Consider the following 21,243-nt stretch of genomic DNA (forward strand, 5'->3'; position numbering starts at 1 on the left):
TTTATCCCTTAGGGATACCCATCTCCAATCCAGAATACTCCACTCATAGAGGGGTGGGTCCCGTGGTTGGGGAAGGGGCAACCACCTGTGTATCCTCCACAGTCTGCTGGGGCCATGCCATTTGAGGGTGCTCCTAGCCCCAGCTCACAAGGGATAAGCAGAAGCAGCCTCCACTGGCCACACAGCCGTCTCTTGTGGTGCCCCTCAGCTCTGAACCACCCTACCCACCGTTCCCACTTGGAAGACATGACTGTTGGGCCAGCAGCATCTGGAACACCTGGGGCAGGACTCAGACTCTCCCACCTCCCAGCAAAGGCCTTTGGTTGAAACTACCTAGTGTCCAGAATAGCCCTGGGATGGCTTTGGTTCGCTCAGCACTTCTGAGACTTTTCTGGAGGCTGAAATAGAGTCACCACCCTCAAGGAGGTGGAATCCAAGCCTTGAATAGAGGAATGGAGGGGGCATTCCAGACCGAGGGGACCACAAGCAAAGGCATGAACGTGAATGTGGCAGTGCAGCTGAGTGGGGCATGAGTTGGCTGGGTTAGATGAGGTGCGTGCCCTAGCAGTGGCTTTTGTGTTGACCATGTGCCTCTTGTGAACCAAGCCTGGGGCTACAGAGGATGTGTACCCTGCTTGTGAAGTTTTTAAGCTACCCTGCAGCTATCATTAAAAAAAAAAAAAAAAAACCATTGCCGTGGAGTCCATTCCAGCTCATAGTGACCCCATAGGACAAGGTAGAACTGCTCCATAGGGTTTTCAAGGCTGTAATCTTTACAGAAGTAGGCTGCCACATCGTTCTCCCGTGGAGCGCTGGTGGATTTGAGCTGCCCTATCACAACCCGTTGCTGTCTAGTAGATTTTGACTCATAGCAACCCTATAGGACAGAGTAGAACTGCCCTATAGGATTTCCAAGGAGCAGCTGGTGAATTCGAATGCCAACCTTTTGGTTAGCAGCTGAGCTCTTAACCGCTGCGCCACCAGGCTCTGCCTTATCAAAGGAGAGGGAAAAACAGGCTACTTGGCCTCACTGCCCCTTCCCCTTCTATAGGTGATGCCCATAAACCTATAATGCCCAATAAAGTTGTTCCTTAAGACAATGTTTCCTCTTGTTAAAAATGCAGAATATGAGGCCCAGACCCCAGCCTATTGAATCAATCTCTAAGGGTGGGGCCCAGGGAGATGAAGCATGCTATTTTTGAAAACTAATATCCACATCTTGATAACTCTTCTCTGGAAAGCCTGTTAAAATGTAACTTACATGGAGGAGAAACAGCAAGAGTGTGGAGCCCAGGCTGGAAAGTCGTGTGCAGGAGGTAAGGAACAGCGGGTGCAGAAGAAAAGGGCTGAGGGACCCTGAGCTGAGGGAGAAGTGGGAGGTCACAGAGATGCCCTGGGGACGCCAAGCAAGGGAGCCCCATGCGCTGCCTTCCCTCTCCCTAGGGTGAGGAGTGCAGGCATTGTGCCCCTATTCACCTGCCTGCATGACTGGGCGAGTCTCTTTCTGCACCTTAATTTTCCTTTATGAGAAAACAGATGCGGGGTGAGGGGGTAACCGAAGCCAGTTATATGAGTGTGGTGAGAGGGAGAGAGCCAAAAGTACCCCTAAAAAGGAATCTGAGGGGATTGACTTAGCTAGATAAATACGGGTCTTATTTCTTTACTTTAGATGTATGGCCCCAACCTATTGCAAAGGTGCTTCCTCAAATATAATTCGTATTTGCTCTTGTTGTTTACCCTATACACAGAATTTCTCAAACCTTTTTTTATCATGACCCATAGTTTAAAAAAATACTTTCCCAGTCTAGTATACGCACTTATATAACTGAAACAAAAATTTCATGAAACAATACCCACATTATGTACAATCCATTCTGATATTTTCAATTTTCTTCCATTTCACACTTTAAAAATCTTGGTCACAATTCACTACACCAATTTCACAGCCCTCTGATGGCTCACAACTCAGACTAACACGAACACTGCCCGGTGTAAACTTTACAAGCTGTTCTGCATCCATTTTCTTATCTGGGCCTCTCACTGTCCTGGGTGACTGGCATATGTGCCGCATTTTACCGAGGAGGTAAAGAGCTCCGAGAGGTGAACTGAATTGTCCACATTAATTGCCCTTGATAGCTGGCTGAGGTTCTGCAGGACAGGGTTTTCCCTTGGTGGCAAACACCAAGCCCTGACCTCTGGCGAAACCCAGGAACCGGAAGACACCCAGAAGGGGCTCAAGGATCCCTCGGCAGGAAGAAGAGTCAACACAGAATAGCTCAGAGCCTCTGCCCAGCCAGAGCTGGCCTTATGCAGATCCACCCGCTTCTAGGTGAGTCGCCCCAAGGCAGTTTCCCAATCCCCCTGAGGCCAGCTTCCTCCATCAGGCCCTGCGCAAATCAGGTTCCTCTTACCAGGCAGTCTATCCCTATTTACAACTGTGGGTGTGGTTCCTGAGGCAGAGGGGCTGGAGCTGCTTTGTCCCAGTCACCAGAAACAGGTCATTTCTTTCCTGGAATCTGAGCTAAGAGGGCTCCTGGCAGGCTGTCCCACCAGCTTCTCAACATGGCTCGCAAGGAGGGACTCTGGTGAGTGGGGACACTGCCAGCAGGTGTGGGAGGAGGGGACCAGTTCAGCTAACACAAGAGAAGTCCAGTCTGGTGGCCAAAACCGTCATGGGAGAGGCTCCAAGGCTAGTCCGCTGAGTGCTGGCTGAGCCACAGGTCCTGGGAGAAGATGACTCTCCAGCAGGGACATTGCTCAAGTGGTAGTGAAACAGTCCATGGGGATAGACAGCACGGTGAGGGGACGCTGTGTCTCAGGAGATCGTATAGCCAGTAAAGAGCTTGGAACTCCTCTTACTTCCTTGAACTCCAAATCCCCTTGCTGAGCCAGGAAGCGAGAGCCTAGAGTGCATTCCTCATTCCCTGTGAGCGCTCTCTCTACTGCCACTGGGAGTGACTGTCGAGGATTGAAAACTTTTTCCCATAACAAATGGTTGATCTTTATCCTTCTTGAAAGCAAAGGAGAGTGGGGAGCAGGGCATTGGATGGGGCTTGAGAGACCACCTTCTGCACATGGGGGCGAGGTGTGTGGAGAGGGTTTGTTTGAAAATATCTGACCAAGGAATATGGAGGGAATAGGTCAGGGAGGGCCCTCCATAAACTAGGGGCTCCCAGACTAGGGCATAGGAGGGGGCAGGCATGATTGGTGGGTCCCTACCCCAGACCTGGGCCGCAGCACCCTCCCAGACCTGACAGTTTGAGCTCCCCTGGGCCGCCCAGGGCCAGCTCTGCCTGGCTGCCCGGGCAGAGGCCCAGTGCCCAAGATAAGCATCAGCTTGGCCTACCCTGGATGGGAGGCGGCTGGCTAAGAGGGTCAGGACAGCAGTGAGTGAGGGCATAGAGAGCCTGGGGTCTGCTCCAGCCTCAGCCTGCCCCTCCAGCTTAGGTGGTACCTACCATGGTGCACTCCTGGGGCAATCCTGCCACCTGGGAGTACTGGGTCTGGCCAGGCTTCCAGGAGCTGAAGACACCCAGCTGCAGCCAGTCCTCCAGGAGCTCAGCTTCAAGCTGAAGTCAAAGTGACGAGAGGGAGCAGGGCTCCCGGAGAGCTCAGCGGCCTAAGGCCTCGGGAAAGACTTCTTGCAGGAGGGACACTGATGGGCTGCAAAACTGAGGTGCCTTGGGAGGAGCCAAGCCTATGGGAAATAATAATAACAGTGTGCAGGGGACCCTCAGGAGACGAGCCTCAGAGGTGCTTCAAGGCCAAGTTATAAGGAGCCCCAAATGCCATGCTAGAGGCTCTGGTTTGGGAGTCACACAGACCTGGGTCCAAATTTCAGCACCAACGCTTACCGCTGTGTGACCCTAAGCAAGTGACTTAAACTTTCTGAGCCTCAGTTCCACATAAGGTAGAGATAATCATAGCATCTACATCAAGGGATTGTGGCCAGATTTAATGAGACAGGCACGTAAAACACTTAGCAGAGTGGTTCAATAAATATCTATGATTACTAATAAAGACTGTAGACTTAATCCTGAAGAAAGTAGTGTTTTAAGCAAACGAGTAGTACAATTTGGGAAAGAGGATGAAGACAAGGAGCCCATTCATTACTTCATTCATTTACTGCAAAAATAATTGTTAATATCACCAACTGTGAAGCAGCCGTAGGATTTGGCACTAAAAATACAAACAGGAAGTACACAGCCTAATGAGGGAGACAGTCACGTAGCATAGCTGGTAAGTGCCAGAATAGAGGTCTGGACATGGTGCCAAGGTGCATATCGGGGAGGGGACGGTGGAGGGTGATGTCAAGGAAACCTTCCCCAAGGAGGAAGCTGGGTATTAAAAGATGAGTAGGAGCTTGCTAGGTAGATGACAGAAAAAGAGCACTCGGGGTGGAGAGGAGGGAGCCTTGGGCATTACGGAGAAGACAGAAGTAATAGAACTTGGTGGGGAGGGAGAAGGGATCCACTTGAATAACTGGCACCCGTCACTGAGAACACAGAAGGAAGAAGAGATTGGGGGAAATGCAAATTGCAGCCTGCGGAGGACTGAGTTTGAGGCCTCTGAAGGACACCCAGGTGGACACAGCTGTCCAAGAGACACATGGATACCTGAATCCAGTGCTCAGTGAGAGGATTGGGCTGGAGACAGTCTTAGGTAGGAGTCACTGGTAGAGAGAAGCCAAGTGGTAAAAGAAGACACCCAGAGAACTGTAACTGAGATCTGAATGACAAAGAGGATCACACCAAGGTGAACGGGAAGGGAAGGCCGAGTGCTGGGGTGCAGTGGGCAAGTGTGAGTGAATGGGATACAGAAGAGGAAGAGGCTGCAGAGGCCAGCCAGAGCCCAGGGTGTGACTTTTATCAAAAACCAGTGAGAAGTCATTGAAAGAGAGGGGAGAAGCATGTTCTAATTTATGTTTTTTAGAAGATCATTCTGGAGACTGGATTGTAGGAGGGCAAGAGTAGAAGCAGGGAGGTGAGTTAGAGGGGCTACAGAAGATATCTAGGTGAGAGGCATGATGGCCAGAGTGGGATGAGCAGATGAAGGCAAGTAGATGGATGTGGGTATGTCCGTGAGGGAACATCCACAGGCTTTGTTAGGGAACTGGATGTGGGCAGTGAGGGAAAGGGGGCAATCAAACAGGACTCCTAGGCCTCCAGTTTGAGAAATGGAGTAGGTAATCATGATGCCATTTACCAAGATGGAGAAGATCTGAGGGAGCAACAGGTTTCAGAAGAAAATCAAGAGTAGCTGTTTTGGCCATTTAAGTTTGAGATGCTCATGAGACATCCAGATGGAGAGGTCATGTGGCACCAATGTCTACAGGTGCTGTCTGTCACTGTACCCCACAATTCCCAGATCAGTACCACCAGAGCCTCCAGGTGGTGATTCTGCCCCACTTCCAGGGAACACTATAGAAGTGTATCAACTTAAAAAGTTGAAGCCCCCTCCTTTCCTCTCATCTCAGCCCACCATTAACAGCCTGGTGTGTCTCCCTCTAAATCCATGCCATCCAATATGGTAGCCACCAACCCCATGTGGCTACCAAGTACTTGAAATGGGGCTAATTCCAACTGAGATGGGCTGTAAGTGTAAAATACACAGTGGATTCTGAAGATTTTAGTATAAAACAAGAATGTCAAATATCTCATTAATAATTTTATAGCGATTACATGTGGAAATGATATTTTGGACATACTGGTTTAATAAAAATATTCAAATTAATTTCACTTGTTTCTTTTCACTTCTTTTCATGTGGCTACTCTAAAATTTTTAATTATATATGTGGCTCACATTATACTTCTATTGGCAACGCTGTTCTAGATCTTCTCCTACACATTTATAAAAGAACAGAGATACACATGTCTGTAACTAGTTACACAGATGCATAGGTGTAGGGGCTTTCCCCCCACATATAGTTCTGTTACTTCCTTTTGCATGTGTCTTAGTTTCCTAGTGCTGCCGTAACAGAAGTACACAAGTGGGTACCTTTAAAGAAATGTATCTTCTCACAGCTCAGGAGGCTAGAGGTCCAAATGCAGGGCATGGATCTAGGGGAAGGCTCTCACTGTTGGCTCTGGGGGAAGATCCTTGTCTCTTTCAGCTTCTGTAACCCCAACTTTCCTGTTTCTTAGTGATCCTCATATGGCATTTCCTCCCCACCCATTTGTTGCTCACTTCTATGTCTAATCTGCTCTTTTATGACTCAGAAGTGATTAGGTTTAGGACACACCCTATAGTGATATTGTTCATTAACATCAAAAGGAAATCTTATTTCCAAATAAGATCATATCCACAGGTATAGAGGTTAGGGTAGGAGTCTCCATACCAGTGGATATGATCTTATTGGAAATAGGGTAGGGCGACACAAATGGCTAAGCTCTCACCTACAGGTAGTCCCCAGCTTACCACATATTCAAGTTACCACAAACCACACTTACAACCATCTGGTTTTTTTTACATTTTATCATTAGTAATATGCACAACATACAATGTTGCAGTGCATAATTTGCTGATGTTATCATTCGCAGATGTTCACTAGCAGATGTTCAAAGATCAAACGTATAAAGCAAGGATAATAAAAGGCAATAATAATGAAAACTGAAAAAAAAAAAAAGGTGTTCAACTATGTCAGAACGGACTTACGACAGAATCCTTGGAACAGAACCCCATCATGAGTCAAGGACTACCTGTACTAACTGAAAGGTTGGCTGTTTGAGCCTACCCAGAGGTGCATGAGAAGAAAGGCCTGGCCATCTTCTTCCAAAAGGTCACAGCCTTGAAAACCCTATGGAGCACAGTTTTACTCCGCCACACATGGAGCCATGAGTCAGAAAGATTTGACACAACTAGTTTTTGTTGTTTTTTTTTTTTTGGTTTATAGGGGTTAGGATTTCAGTACTTATTCTGAGGGAACACAATTCAATCCATAACACCATGTGATACATTAGGACTGTTTTTTCAGAGATTACGCGTAAACCTACCTCATTTTTGTAATCACCATGTTGATTTCCGTTGCATGGATATGCATAATTCATTCATCCAGTTCCCTACTGACGGACACTGAGGTTGAAATCCATTTGCTTTTTCCAAACAGTGCCACAGAGCACCCTTGTCCTGCCCACTGTGTAGTTTCAATTCCTGGAGGTGGGAAAGCTGAGTCAGAGGGTGTGAGCGCTTAAAATGTTAACAGGTGAGGGGTCAGATTTTGAAGGCTTCTTAAGGCAGGGCTAAGGGATATGGACTTTATCTTGCAGTTACTAGGAACAAATTGTTTCTTTTTTTCTAAACTGCTAATTCTTTGTATTTTTCCTTCATTAAGAAAGCAAATAAGCATATTAGAGGTCGTGGCTGTGTGCTGTCGAGTCAATTCTGACACATAGCGATCCTATATGACACAGTAGAACTGCCACACAGGGTTTCCCAGGCTGTAATCTTCATGGGAGCAACAAACTGCCAGATCTTTTCTCACAAGGAGCCACTGGTGGGCTTGAACTGCAGACCTTTGATTAGCAGCTGAGTGCTTAAGTGTTGGGCCACCAGGGTCTTCATATTATAGATAACTGGGGAGGGGGCAGGGAGGATAAAGAAAAGAAAAAACCCTACTGTAATCTCATTGCCCCAATACAACCTCTTAAGTTTTTTCTTTTCATCTTATTTTCTGGTGCATGCTTTTATTTTTTACTAAATTGTAATGCCCATCAATTTTGGATCCTGCTTTTTTCATTTAACATTCCTGTGTAAGATTTTTTCCATGTTATTGCAGAGACTTCATAATAAGTTGATTTAGCCAACCCCTTCAGCTAGACACCAGGGCCTTTTTCAGTTCTGTCTTATGCTCAGATGATGCCTGTCCCTGTGACTTCAAACCCCCTTCTCTGTAGATACCATCCAGTCAGCACTGAACCAGGCTCAGGTCTCCCTTATGTAAAAGAAAACAAATACCTCCATTAATCCCAACACCCCACCTCCCCTCCGGTTACCATTCTGTCTCATTCCTTACAGTCAAACTTCTAAAAGGAATCACCTACTCCTTCCGCTTTCACTTCTGTACCTTCCGTCACTCCCCTGCCCACTGAGAACCTGACTTTGCCCTCAGTCTCTTCCCATTCCCACCATCCCCTCACAGTCCTGGGCCCTGGCCTCTCTCCCCTCTGTGCTCTCTCCCTGGAGACCACCTACTCCCATGATGTCCATGCCCTCCTGGAGAATCCCAGAACCCTCTCCTGAGCCTGCCAGCCCAGACCGTCGAGCATTTCCTCCTCTCCCAGCCCCTAGCCCTGGCCCTCTAATCAATGACAATTCTGACCATTCCACCTCCTTGGTAGTCCTTTGTTATCCGTTCCTTCCCACTGTCAGCACCCTGGTTCATGCCCCCATTAGCTCCTGTGGGCTGGCAACTGGCCTCTAATCAGTCTCCCCACCTCCAGCCAACCCCTCACTCCCACCCCACCATGTCCAGCCTCACAAGTTGAGCTGGAACACCTTTTCCAAATAAAAATATGACCATGTCACCCTCTGATGGAAAGACATCTCACGGCTCCCCATGGCCCTCAAGATAAAGTCCGAACTCCTTAGCCTAGAATTCAAATCCTTGGTTACCTGGCCCTGGCTGACTTCTGCAGCCTCAACTCTCACCACTCCATCTGCACACTACACTGCACCCATATAGAATGACCTGCAGTTCCATGTACATTCCAAGCTTTCTCTTCCTGCCTAATTTATGCACACTGTTTCCTTTTCATGGACATCCTTTCCACCACTGCCTTCTTTGCCTGGCTAACTTCTAATTCTTCAGGTCCTCGCTTAGAGGTCACCTCCTCCAGGAAGCTTTCCTGACTTCTTCCTCATCTGTCAAAGCTAGGCTCCACCCTCTGATTTGCCCTCATACCATCTTGTATTTATACTAATCACAGCATTCACTGTGCTGTGTTTTATTCACTTGTTTTCCGCCTGTCATCTGACTCACCCTCTACTCCCCGCTACACACATCTTCATGACTCTATTTCCTGAAGACAGGGTCTGTATCTCATTCACCTCCAAACCCCTGACCTAGCACAGAGCTTGATACTGAGCTTGTGCCCAGTAAGTATATGTTGAATGCACAAATGAACAGAAACTAGCAAACATCTTGACGCATAAACGTTTCCATACTGAAGTTTATCTCCTTTGAACAGATTCCCAGAAGCTGGAGTTACTGGATCAAAGGCAATGCATATTGAAAGCTTTCCACTCCTATAGCTGAGTCGCTTTCCAAAAAGGCTGTAGCAATTTACACTCGCGCCAGCAAGCCTAAGAGTGCCTTTCTCACTGTATTCTTGCAGCTTGGTTATTTTTATTTAAAAAAAAAAAAAAAAAGTGCCCATTTTATAGGCAAAACATACCTCCCTTCTCTAATTTGCATGTTTTTGATTACTAGTGAGGGTGACCGTTTTTCCATGTTTGTCTACATACATATGGATTTGTAAATATATTTCTTCTCTGAGGACTTACCTGTCTGCGCTGTGTGAAAGCGGTTAAGGCAGGTTGGTTGTTTATGAAATGACTCTGGTGGCCATGCAGCGAGTGACTGGCAGGAGGGAGGGAGCTGCTGCAATTGTCCTGATGAGAGATAAGCCACCAGCACAGTGGGGCCAAAGGGTAGAAGAGGAGGGACAGCGAGGGGCGAGATCAAGCAGGCCAAGTCAACACAAGCCTGGAATGACGGAGGAGGAGGGGGAGGACAGGGTCAGGGTGCACCTGGGCTTCTAGCTTGACCAATTAAATAGGTGGAGGTGCCATGTGCTGAGTTGGCACACATGCTGATACATACAGACACAACTGCAAGACTGTCCTCAGAGCTATTTACTAGATGTACTTGCCAAGGAACGGTTAAAGGGGGTGGAGGTGGGGAGCAGAAAAGGCAGGGCAAGGAGGGTCTGTCACAAGCAGGCTTCTTGAAGGAGACCAAGGCAGCCAGATTTTTGAAGGATTTGCAGAGCAGGGAGTAAAGCTGGGAAGTTGGCCAGGGGATGATGAGGGTCTGTTCAAGAGGAATGGTGATCATCATCATCGTCAACAACAACAATACCTAACGTGTACTGAGCTATTACTACGTGCGTGGTCTTGTTCCCAGTGGTTAGCATGTCTTAACTCAATGTCCACCACATAGCTTCGAAGAAAGTGTCTTAGTTATCTAGTGCTGCTATAACAGGAATACCACAAGAGGGTGGCTTTAACAAACAGAAATTTATTTTTCCACAGTTTAGGAGGCTAGAAGTCCAAATTCAGGCCACTGGCTCTAGGGGAAGCCTTTCTCTCTGTGTTGGCTCTTGGGGAACATTCTTGTCTCTTTTCAGCTTCTATTCCTTGGTGATCAGGGTGATCTTCATGTGGCGTGGCATCTATCTTCCCCCATATCTGCTTGCTTCTCTGTCCTAATCTGTTTTTTCTACATCTCAAAGGTGACTGGCTTACAACACACCCTACATTAATATGGCCTCTTACCATAACAAAGAAAACCCATTCCCAAATGGGATTATAACCACAGGTATAGGGATTAGGATTTATAACACTTATTTTTGGGGGACACAATTCGGTTCATAACAGAAGGTATTCTTATTATCCCCATTTAATAGATGAGGGGACTGAAGCCCAAAGTGGTCCATAACCTTGCCCAAGTCAGAAGGCTAAGAAGCAGTGGAGACGGGCTTCAAATCCAGGGATCTGGCTCTGGTGTCCATGTTCGTCATCACTAAGGTTCCAGGCTGTCTGGAGACAAGGGCGCACCATAGGGGCTGGGGAGGGTGGGGTGAGTTCCCAGGAGGAGCTCCTTCTCAACCTTTTGGGTCCTTCCTGGAAAACCTCCCACCATGGTCAAATCCCAAAGTCCGCCTCCTCTGAGCTGGGAGTGGGGCCTCTGAGCTCTGCTGCAGGAACTCGCCTGGCCTGGTGACTGGAGCCGCCACAGACAGGTTGGTCCTGACCACAGCCAGCTCTCAAGGTATCCCAGCAACTCAGCTCTGAGTCCCAGACAGCTCTCAACTCCAGCCACCAAGCCAAACACTCCCCAAATTCTCTCCCGGCCTCTCCTGCTGTCGAAGGTCAGTTCCACCCTCCTCCCAGGCTAAGCACCCCAACTCCTACTGTTACTGCCCCAAGCCTGCCCTAGGTCATTCCCTGCAGTGCTGCTGGGAAAAGCAAAGGATTAGAAAGCTAAATACTCATCAGAACAGGCCTGGTTAGGTAAATTACCTGGCTAGCTCCAATCAATTGCATATCAACCCGTTGCTGGCAAGTCGATTCTGACTCATAGTGACCCTATAGGACAGAGTAGAACTGCCACACAAGGTTTCCCAGGAGCAGCTGGTGGATTGCAACCGCTGACCTTTTCGGTTAGCAGCTGTAGCTCGCCATAGCGCTTAACCACTGCGCCACCAGGGCTCCTAATTGCATATTAGGTAGCTGGAAAAAAGGGTCAGGAAGCTCTTTAAGCTCTTTAGGTGCTGAGATGAAATAACCTTGAAGATACAATGCTCAGTGAAAAGCACAAGGTGCAGAACAGCATGTTTATTGTGCTACCATTCGTGGAGGGGAAAGAAAAAAACTGTGTGTGTGTGTGTGTGTACTTGCTGCCATATGTATATTTGCCTGTATGTGCACAGACTATCTCTGCAAGGACACCCAAGAAACTGGTAACACCGGTTGCCTTCATGTAGAGGAACTGGGTAGCTGGGAGCAGGAAAGACTTTTCATTGTATATACCTTTTAGCTCCTTTGACTGTCTGTACCATGTGAATAGAGTATATTCTTATTCAGAAAAGCAAATAATGGGACACTTTAAAATTATGTAAATAATTATGTGTGTGTTTATGTGTATAAATGAGTTGCTGATGACACCCTGCCCCCAGGGCCTGGAAGAGAATCTTCTGCCAGCTGATCCTACTTGCATTTGGCGTCCTAGGCCTGATCCTGTACTGGCACCCTGCAGTCAGGTACAATCTCCTCCCCAGCACTCAAGGCAGGACCACCAGTATGGGGGCTGAGACCCTAGAGATCTACTTGTTAAGTGCCTCCTTGAGGGATGGAGGGTGGTGGCTGACATGGCAACGGTCCTTGTGGGCTCTCACTCCTTGTAAGGAGCAAAGCAAGAGGGCTTCTGAGGCAGGCTGGCTCACTGCGGCCCCCACCCCGCAGGCACCTGGAAGTCTTCATCCCCATGGGTGTCTGCCCTTCGGCCAGAATGCCCCTGCTGAGTGACAACTTCACAGGTCTCCTGCGTCCCTGGTAAGGAGTTATCATCCCTCTCAACCCCAGAATGCCCACCTACCCTGCACAGCTCTGCCCCAGTGTTCCTGAATGTCTCACGTCCCCCACCCTGGCATAGCCAGATGCTCAGCCCACCAGCCTCCGTGGCCCCCACAGGTCACACATCTCCCAGTCCTGTACCTGTCTGTGTCAGTTCTGTGTAGGGGCAGCTCAGGGCAGGGGCTGGGTCTGACCCATCTGTGGGTCCCCAAGGGCCAGCACTGGGGAGGTGGCAGTGAGCACGCACCAAGTGTCTCCCTACCCCTGCCCTGGCCAGGGCCCGGCCTGAAGTCCTGACCTGTACCTCCTGGGGGGCCCCCATTATTTGGGATGGCACCTTTGACCCAGATGTGGCCCAGCAAAAGGTTGGACAGCAGAACCTTACCATTGGGCTGACCGTCTTTGCTGTAGGCAGGTAAGGCCTAGGGAGGGGAGGGGGTGCTGTCTAGGTAGGGAGCGGGGTGGGGGTGTTCATGGGATGAAAGAGGTTGGGGACACCCCATTTCCTTGTGCCATGGGATCCCAAGGTGAACGCAAAGACAGCAACCCTTGTCCCAGACTCCCAGGATGAGGGCAATACCATTCCCCACTACCCCCCGGACACCAAAACTATCAAGCCCGTCCAGCACAGGCAGCCGGGGGCTCAGAACCATGTCCTAGAAGGAAGCTGCCTAAGGGCTGGAGCTGGTCCATCTGGAGGCACTGGTGGGTTTGTGTTCAGAAAATGATTTCAGGTGAGGGTGATGAGAGGGGAAACCAACTGGGTAAATAGAAGGGATGACCTGGCTGCAGAGAGTGTCCACTGGAGGTCAGTGGCTCAGGGGCAGGCGCACAGTACACAGAGGGTACCTCTCTGATGAAGGGAGAGTGGCTGGGGAGCTGCAGCATTGGGACTGGGGAAGTGAAGAGCAGAGGGGTGATGAATACTGAAAAAGTGGTAGGGTCAGCAGATCAGAGGACTCAGTGAGGTAGGAATGTTCAAAGGGTATCAGAGTCAGTGAGACAGAAGAATGGGGGTTTGCTCACAGAGTGGGATGGGTGAGGGTACAGTTATGGAGGTAGAACAGATGTTGACGATGACCAAGTTGAGGGAGTGGCCATGGGAGCAGGCGGCTGTGGAGAGTGAAGAACAGAATCTCTGCAGGAGTGAGCAAGGAGCTGAGTGGCCTACACAATGGCAGGGCCTCCATGTGTGAGAAGTAACTGGGAATGGGAGGTGGAGAATAAATAGTAGAGGTACTGACCTCTCCATTACGGATGGGAGGGAGTGTCCAAGCTGAGTATCCACCTTCCAGAAATAGCCTCTGGGAAGCAAGGGGGCAAACAAGACCAAGAGCTGGCCTATCGACCCAATGGGCAGAACTGCTGGGTCACTTGGGGCCTTGGCCTCTCCTGGGGCCTCGGTGCCCTGACTTCTGTCATGAATGCTGAGAAGTGCTTCCTATACGAACCTTAGGCACCAGAGTCTCAGGGTCCAGCAATTTCAGAGTTCTGAAGTCTAGAAGACCGAGTTCCAAGGTTCTGTGAATCCATACCCTGGGATTCTGAGGCTTCCAAGGTCTTTGATTCCAGCTTCCCACAGCTCCATAAAGAATACAGCAAGTATGGGTAAAGGAACAGGCTCGTATTTGAAGCCGGTAGGATTTGAAACTGGGTTCAAGTCCTGGTGCTTCCACTTATTAACTGGGTACACTTGTGCAAGTTACTAAAGCTCTTTGTGTCTCAGTTTTCCTCATCTGAAAAATGGAAGTAATAATGAACTGTGAGGGTAATGTACATAGACTTAGAACAGTGTCTGCCATATGATAAATGTTCAAAAATATCAGGCATTATCACTCTTATTTTAAAACTACAGGATCCTAAAATTCTGTTAATACAAAGTTTCCAATATCATAAATGTTCTAGTAAACTATGTGAGGAATTACCCCAAACTTAATGATTTAAAACAATTTATTACTATATTGTATGATTTTGTGGGTCAGGAATTCTGACAAGGCCCAGCAGGAAGGGCTCCTCTCTGCTACAAGATATCCAGGCCTCAACTGGAATTACTAAACTGTTGAAGACCTCTCTTTCCACACAGCCTCTCTACATGGCTAGCTTTGGCTTCCTCACAGCACGGCAGCACCACAGTTCTGGAATAGTTTAGGGGCTCTAAAGAGGCAAAGGCTAACGTTGCCAGTTCTCCTAAGAGCTGGCATAGCATCACTTCCTCGGTACTCTATTGATCGAAACAGTCACAGGAAAGCCCATATTCAAGGGAGAGACCACGGACCCCCATCTCTCCAGGACAGGAGTGGCAATTTGCAGCCATCTTTAATCTCCAAGCCAAAGCTGAAAGATTCGATTCTGGAGTTCCAGGGGCTAAGGTGGTAGGATTACAAGGATTGGACTCCTGGCAAATGACTAGAGCCACCAATTGGGGGAGGGGGGAGAGGGGAGCAAGGTTGCGCGGGGAGGGGCCTTCAGGCTGACTTTGGTTCACCTTCCTCCACCAACCCCCTCCCCCTCCCCCCTCCTCCCTCCGCCCTCCCCCGACACCGCAGATATCTGGAGAAGTATCTGGCGCGCTTCCTGGAGACAGCTGAGCAGCATTTCATGGTGGGCCAGCGCGTGGTGTACTACGTGTTTACCGAGCGCCCGGCCGCCGTGCCACATGTGGCGCTAGGCGAGGGCCGCCAGCTGCGCGTGGAGTACGTGGCCCGCGAGCAGCGCTGGCAGGATGTGTCAATGGAGCGCATGCGCACGTTGCACGAGGCGCTGGGCGGGCGGCTGGGCCGCGAGGCGCACTTCGTGCTCTGCATGGACGTGGACCAACACTTCAGCGGCCCCTTTGGGCCTGAGGCGCTGGCCGAGTCGGTGGCGCAGCTGCACGCCTGGCACTACCGCTGGCCACGGTGGCTGCTGCCCTTTGAGCGCGACGTGCGCTCGGCCGCCGTGCTGGCCCCTGGAGAGGGCGACTTCTATTACCACGCGGCCGTGTTTGGGGGCAGCATGGCGGCGCTACGCTCTTTGACGGCGCACTGCGTGCAGGCCATGCGGCGGGACCGCGGGCGCGGCATCGAGGCGCGCTGGCACGACGAGAGCCACCTCAACAAGTTTTTCTGGCTGCACAAGCCCGCGAAGGTGCTGTCACCCGAGTTCTGCTGGAGCCCGGAAATCGGCGAGCGGGCGGAGATCCGCCGGCCGCGCCTGCTCTGGGCGCCAAAGGAGTACGCCTTGGTGCGTGACTAGGGACTGGAGGCAGAGCCTGGCCTCAGCGCGGTGTCTGGCCTCCTCCTCTCTGGGACCCCTCTAGCCCTGGCCAACCCTCGCCAGCTAGGATATCTTTGACACCTGGACAGTGTGGAGTGGGAGTAACAGGAAAGGGAGACCCGAAGGGGGCCCCTAAGAAAGTAGCATGGCACTCGGGGAGGGAGGTGGGTGGGAGACACTGGTGGAAGAGAGCGCTTTCCCTTTCCATGGTAGGGGCAGGGAGACGGAGGTCCTGGCCTCTGGGAGCTTCCAACTTGAGAGAAAGATGCCTTTCCCCCACTTTAATAAAAACTGCAACAGTGCCTCGGGCTAGTATTCTACAGACCTTCCACCTCTGACCTGGTTGAATTCATCTGAGGCTTCCTGAAGGGATGTTTTAGCCACATTTTTTGGATAAGAAGACTGAGGCACAAAGAGGGAAACGTAACTGCCTAAGAACACAAAGGATCTAACTGAGTTAGTCTGTGATGTCAGCCATGGGGAGCCAGGACTGGCACCTCAGGCCATAGAGAGCTTCCTTTAGGCATGAGCTACAGAATCGGAAGTGGCATGGAGTCATGCATGGCTTTGCCCTTTTACCTCCGTTGCCCATAAGCATGAAGAGTTTGTACTGTATTTAATATTAAAAGGTCATATTCTGTTACACGTAAGGTCGCCATGGGTCTGAGCAGACCCAACAACAAAATAAAATTATTCCGATACTGTCCTTATGGCCCTTTCTCCTAGAGGCTCAAAGTCCTCTAGGAGACATTTTCTGTCCTCGGGGCTGGTAAGGCTAAGTTTGGCCACACTCTGGGAAATAAGTTTCCTCCCCCATGGCTGAAAAACACTGGCTAGGAATGGGAGCATGAAGCCCTCTGGCCCTTCAGGAAAGGCGGCTTCTTTCTCTGTACACAGAGCCGAGGAGATAAGGAAAGTAACCACTGGGAGCCCCTGAGATACTGTCTGACAGCTGGGAAAACTGAGCCCTTAGAGGGTGGGCTTCTACCCCTGGTCTCCTGGATCCTTTATGTAGTATTCTCATCAACCTTGCATTTCGACTGTTCCCTGGTATGGCAGCAATGCCAGGTAATTTACCTCGCCCAACCCTGATAATTTTGACAATCTGATCATTTTTTTACAAGCAGATTCAGTTATTGTTAACATGAGATAGAGCTCTCCCCTTTCAATAGTAATTCGAAGTTACCCAGTGCCTCTTACCTAAACTAGATTGGCAAAACCCAGAAGGCGTTTCGGTTCTGGATTAGAGATGAAAACAAAGTATGTGTGCCTAGGAACAGGTTATTGTGTGATGACTATAGAGGTAGCACAGCCCCTCTCTGGTAGGAAAGTGTCCTTCAACTTAACCCTGCAACTTTCACACTGACCTTAACCCCTGGGCCACTGGAAACTGAGCGTGGGCCCGTAACTCTGTGGACTGTGGACAAGTTCCTTATTTTTACTGCACCTTGGTTTTCTCATATGTAAAGTGGGGGTTCTAACTGCCCTCCTTGCAGGAGTTGTTGTGGTGCTCCAGAAAATGTAATTTGCCTGTTTCCTCTTCTCACCTGCCCTTTTTCCAGCAAGTTCATGGAGTGCAAGGGAGTCACAAAAGAACAGTCATTTCCTTTTTCAAAGGGGAATAAATGGCATGGTTGTGTTGGGGGTAGCCTGTTGCCCTTAGTGCCCTTCCTGAGGAGGAGGAATAGGTCATAGAAGCTGCAAGGTTGGGCAACTTTCTGGGAATTAAAAAAAAAACCATTGCTGTCAAGTTGATTCTGACTGATAGTGACCCTACAGGACAGAGTAGAACTGCCCCATAGGGTTTCCAAGGAGCGGCTGGTGGCTTTGAACTGCTGACCTTTTGGTTAGCAGCCGAGCTCTTAATCACTGTGCCACCAGGGCTCCTTTTGGGAATAGTGCCCTCCTTTATCTCACCCAGGAGACCTGGTGGCACAGTGGTTAAGAGCTCGTCTGTTAACCAAAAAATCGGAGTTCGAATCCACCAGCCAGCCGCTCCTAGGAAACCCTATGGGGCAGTTCTACTTTGTCCTATAGGGTTGCTATGAGACTCAGTGGCAACGGGTTTGGTTTTTTTTTTTTTAATCTCACTCAACACCCCTGGGTTGTGCAAATGGTTTGCTAACTAAAAGGTTAACATGTTTGAAACCATCAAGTGACTCCATAGAAGAAAGTCCCGGCAGTCTGCTTCCAAGAAAACCCTCTGGAGCTCAGTTCTACTCTGTAACGTGTGGGATTGCCATGAGTCACAATTGACTCAGTGACAACGGGATTTTGTTTGTTTTATCTCACCCAGAGAGCTCCGAGGCCTAAGGAGGGAGTAATAGCTAATAGCGGGAATCCAAGAAGGGAGGTAAAGGTCCTTTTGCAACTATTTCTGTAGACTATGGACTGTGAATATGAACATATTTGAAAATAGAGTGAAGATGTTGTTAGGTTAACATGAGGTCATACTGGAGTAGGATGGGTCCTAATCCTATATGACTGGTGTCCTTATAAAAGAGAAGATGCACAGAGACAGGGAGACAGAAGAATGATACCATGTGACCTACAGCTGCATGCCAAGGAATGCTTGGAACTACTAGAAGCTAGGAGAGAAGCATGAAACAGTTTCTCTCTCAGAGCCCTCAAAAGGAATCAATATGGCTGATACCCTGATTTGGACTTCTGGACTCCAGAACTGTGAGACGATAAATTTCTGTTCTTACAAGCCACTCAATTTTGGTACTGTACACATGTTAGCTGTGATTTTCATGACCTGATGGGCACCATCACTGCTGCTTCCTGGGTCTCAGTTTCCCCATCTGTCAAATGGGAATGAAGATTGTCCCAGGGTGAAGCTTAAGAATCCACTTCTTTCCAGAGGATGGAGGGGGTAGCTGTGGGTGGTGAAAGAGCACTGCCCTGAGGGAAGGGAGGGGACTAGGGTCTGTCCTTGACCTTGGTGTAGCCTCAGGCAAATCACTTTCCCTCCCTGGGCCGTACTTTTACTAGGCAAGGAAGATGTCCTGGATGGGAGTGTCAGGGCCTCCTCTCTAAGCAAGGCACTTCTCCTCTCTGGGGCGTGGGGGGTGGGAGGGGGAGGAGGAGTGTTCTCTATTTCTTCACTGGAAAATCATAGATAATAATTCCTGTCCCCTAAGTTCTGGTGAGGATGAAATGAGACATGGGGTGTACTATGCATGTTGGGGTGGGGGTGGGAGGCTCAGCACACAACAGGATAAGAAAGCAATTTGAGTATCTTTTAAGGAGCCCTGGTTGCCTAGTGGTTAAAGAGCTAGGCTGCTCACTGAAAGATTGGAGGTTCAAACCCACAACTGCTCTGCAGGAGAAAGGTATGGAAGGCTGCTTCCGTAAAGATTACAGCCTTGACTTTCACCTAAATCACAATAAAAAAATTAATTAAAAAAAAAAAAAGACACTGAAGAGACAGGTGAATAAATGAATGGGTCAACAACCTGTGGCACATCCATACCATGGAATATGATTCAGCGACAAGAAGAAATGTGCTATTACGCCACGAAAAGATGTGGAGGAACCTTAAATGCATGTTGCTAAGTGAAACTCTCAATTAGATAGATTGACACAATGGCCCCAGCAATGGACTCAGACATCCCAAAGATCATGAAGATAACACAGGAGGGGGCAACATTTCATTCTGTTGTACATAGGTCGCTATCAGTCAGAGCCGATTCGGCAGCAACTAACAGCAAAATAGCCGTGAAAGAAGCCAGTCGGAAAAGGCTACATACTGTATGGTTCCAACTATATTGACATTCTGGGAAAGGCTAAACTATAGAGTTAGTAAAAAGATCAGTTGTTGCCAGGAGTTGGGGAAGTAGAAAGAAGGGATGAACAGGTGGAGCTCGGGACATTTTCAGGGCAGTGAAACTATTCTGTATGATACCGTTAACGGGGGTCACATGACATTAAGCATTTGACAAAACCCACAGACTGTGGAGCCATGGAGGCTGGATGAACCCCTGAAAATATTGCCCTAAGATAATCTTTAAAACTTAAACAGAAAATATCCCCTGGATTCTTCTTAAAACTAAACAATAGTTCAGCTTAACTAGTAAAGAATGTCCGCCTTGAGCATTGTGCTCTTTTAAGAACTATCTGTATGGGATCGAACTGACAACAGCATTTCAAAAGATTAGATAGGAATCTTAGGGGGCAGTGAGTTTATGTTAAAGGCTGAGGAACAATTCAGGAAAGGAGGATAAGAATGGTTGCACAACTCAAAGAATGTAATCAATGTCACTGAATTGGACATGTAGAAACTTGAATTGGTGTATGTTTTTACTGTGTATATTCTCAACAACAGCAAAATAAAACAAATTTTAAAAAAAAGGTTACAGCTTTGGAAACACTGTCGGGCAGTTCTACTGAATCAGAATTTATTTGACAGCAACAGATTTGATTTGGTTTTGGATGTAGATACATAGCTAAATAGCTGCTATCGAGTTGACTCCAACTTACATAAAACAGAGTGAAATGTTGCCCAGTCCTGCATCATCTTCACAATTGCTGGCATGTTCAAATTCATCATTGTGGCTATTGTGCCAATCTGTCTCACCAAAGGTTTCCCTCACCCTCATTGGCTCTCTACTTCACCAAACACAATGTCCTCTTCTAGCAATTGATTCCTCCTGATGACATGTCCAAAGCAAGCAAGTTGGACAACATCCTGTCGTGATTCATAAGGTTTTCATTAACTAATTTTTGGAAATAGATCACCAGGCCTTTCTTCCCAGTCTGTCTTAATCTGGAAGCTCTCCTGAAACCTGTTCACCATGGGTGACCCTGCTGATATTTGAAATACTGGTGGCATAGTGAAGTGTGATGGATCACTTTTATATGGCCTTTCTTGACATGGTCTTATAACTCCCATGAAAAGACTGAATGGGATTATGCAAATGAGGTGCTTGTGGCCCACCAAGGGGATTGGATAGCTTGCTAATAATGTTGCACGGCACCCTTATGGGGATGGGACCATGCAAACAAGGTGTATGGAACTCTAACGAGGGGATTGATCAGTTTTGCCACTCCACTAGGCTTAAAATGAGCCATCCCAGAGATGGGGGTGGAGGATCTCACCACTACCAAGAAAGAAGAGCCAGGAGTGAAGTGCATCGTTTGGACCTGGGATCCCTCTGCTGAAAACCTTCTAGATCCAGGAGACAGAGAGAGAGAGCTGTAACGCTGGAGACAGAGAGGGACAGCGAGAAGCAGAGGCAGAGAAATGGTGGCAGCAGAGGCAGCAGAACCAGGAGACCAGCAGGAGACAGTGCAGTGAGCTTCCTGGAGGACAGATTGAGAAAGCTGAGCACCTTCGTGAAGGAGGCTTTCTGGCAGAGTGGGGTGCCTCTAGGTACTTACCGGCAGAGCTAAAAGAGCTTCATAACACTTGCCCAAGCAGGGCAGAGGCTGAGAGGCCAGAGAGAGGCATGCCTGGGGGCAAGGCTGAGAAGAGGAATGACACTGAAGAGACAGGTGAATAAGTGAATGGATAAACAAACTGTGGCATATCCGTACCATGGAATATTATATTATAGCCTATATAACAGGCTGAGAGGCCAGAGAGAGGCCTGCCTGCAGGCACGGCTGAGAAGAGGCCGTCCTGATCGAAGAACTGTATCCTGAGTGTCCTTGAACCTGAGCTGTAACCTGTTACTTCCCTAATAAACTCCA

At 48.7% G+C, this 21,243-nt stretch overlaps 1 protein-coding gene across 2 annotated transcripts; it reads left to right on the forward strand.

The window, feature by feature from the left end:
- Positions 1-2,445: 2,445 nt before the first annotated feature.
- Positions 2,446-17,245, forward strand: A3GALT2 (alpha 1,3-galactosyltransferase 2). Of its 2 annotated transcripts, none has more exons than XM_004371976.2 (5): positions 2,446-2,585; positions 11,898-11,981; positions 12,184-12,273; positions 12,572-12,709; positions 14,841-17,245. In XM_004371976.2, exons 1-5 carry the CDS (start codon positions 2,563-2,565, stop codon positions 15,526-15,528), a joined length of 1,023 nt encoding a protein of 340 aa, XP_004372033.1. In that variant the 5' UTR covers positions 2,446-2,562; the 3' UTR covers positions 15,529-17,245. The 2 variants fall into 2 exon arrangements, with proteins under 2 accessions (XP_004372033.1, XP_023583033.1); XM_023727265.1 differs by lacking the exon at positions 2,446-2,585 and adding an exon at positions 10,878-11,090.
- Positions 17,246-21,243: the final 3,998 nt, after the last annotated feature.

The sequence above is a fragment of the Trichechus manatus genome, unplaced genomic scaffold, assembly GCF_000243295.1.
Source record: "Trichechus manatus latirostris isolate Lorelei unplaced genomic scaffold, TriManLat1.0 scaffold00015, whole genome shotgun sequence".
NCBI classification, from domain to species: domain Eukaryota; kingdom Metazoa; phylum Chordata; class Mammalia; order Sirenia; family Trichechidae; genus Trichechus; species Trichechus manatus.

Coding starts and splice junctions, on each gene's coding strand:
- A3GALT2 (XM_004371976.2), top strand. CDS start 2,563: ATGGCTCGCAAGGAGGGACTCTG. Junction 11,982..12,183: donor TACTGGCACCCTGCAGTCAG/GTACAATCTCCT, acceptor CCCACCCCGCAG/GCACCTGGAAGTCTTCATCC. Junction 12,274..12,571: donor ACAGGTCTCCTGCGTCCCTG/GTAAGGAGTTAT, acceptor TGCCCTGGCCAG/GGCCCGGCCTGAAGTCCTGA.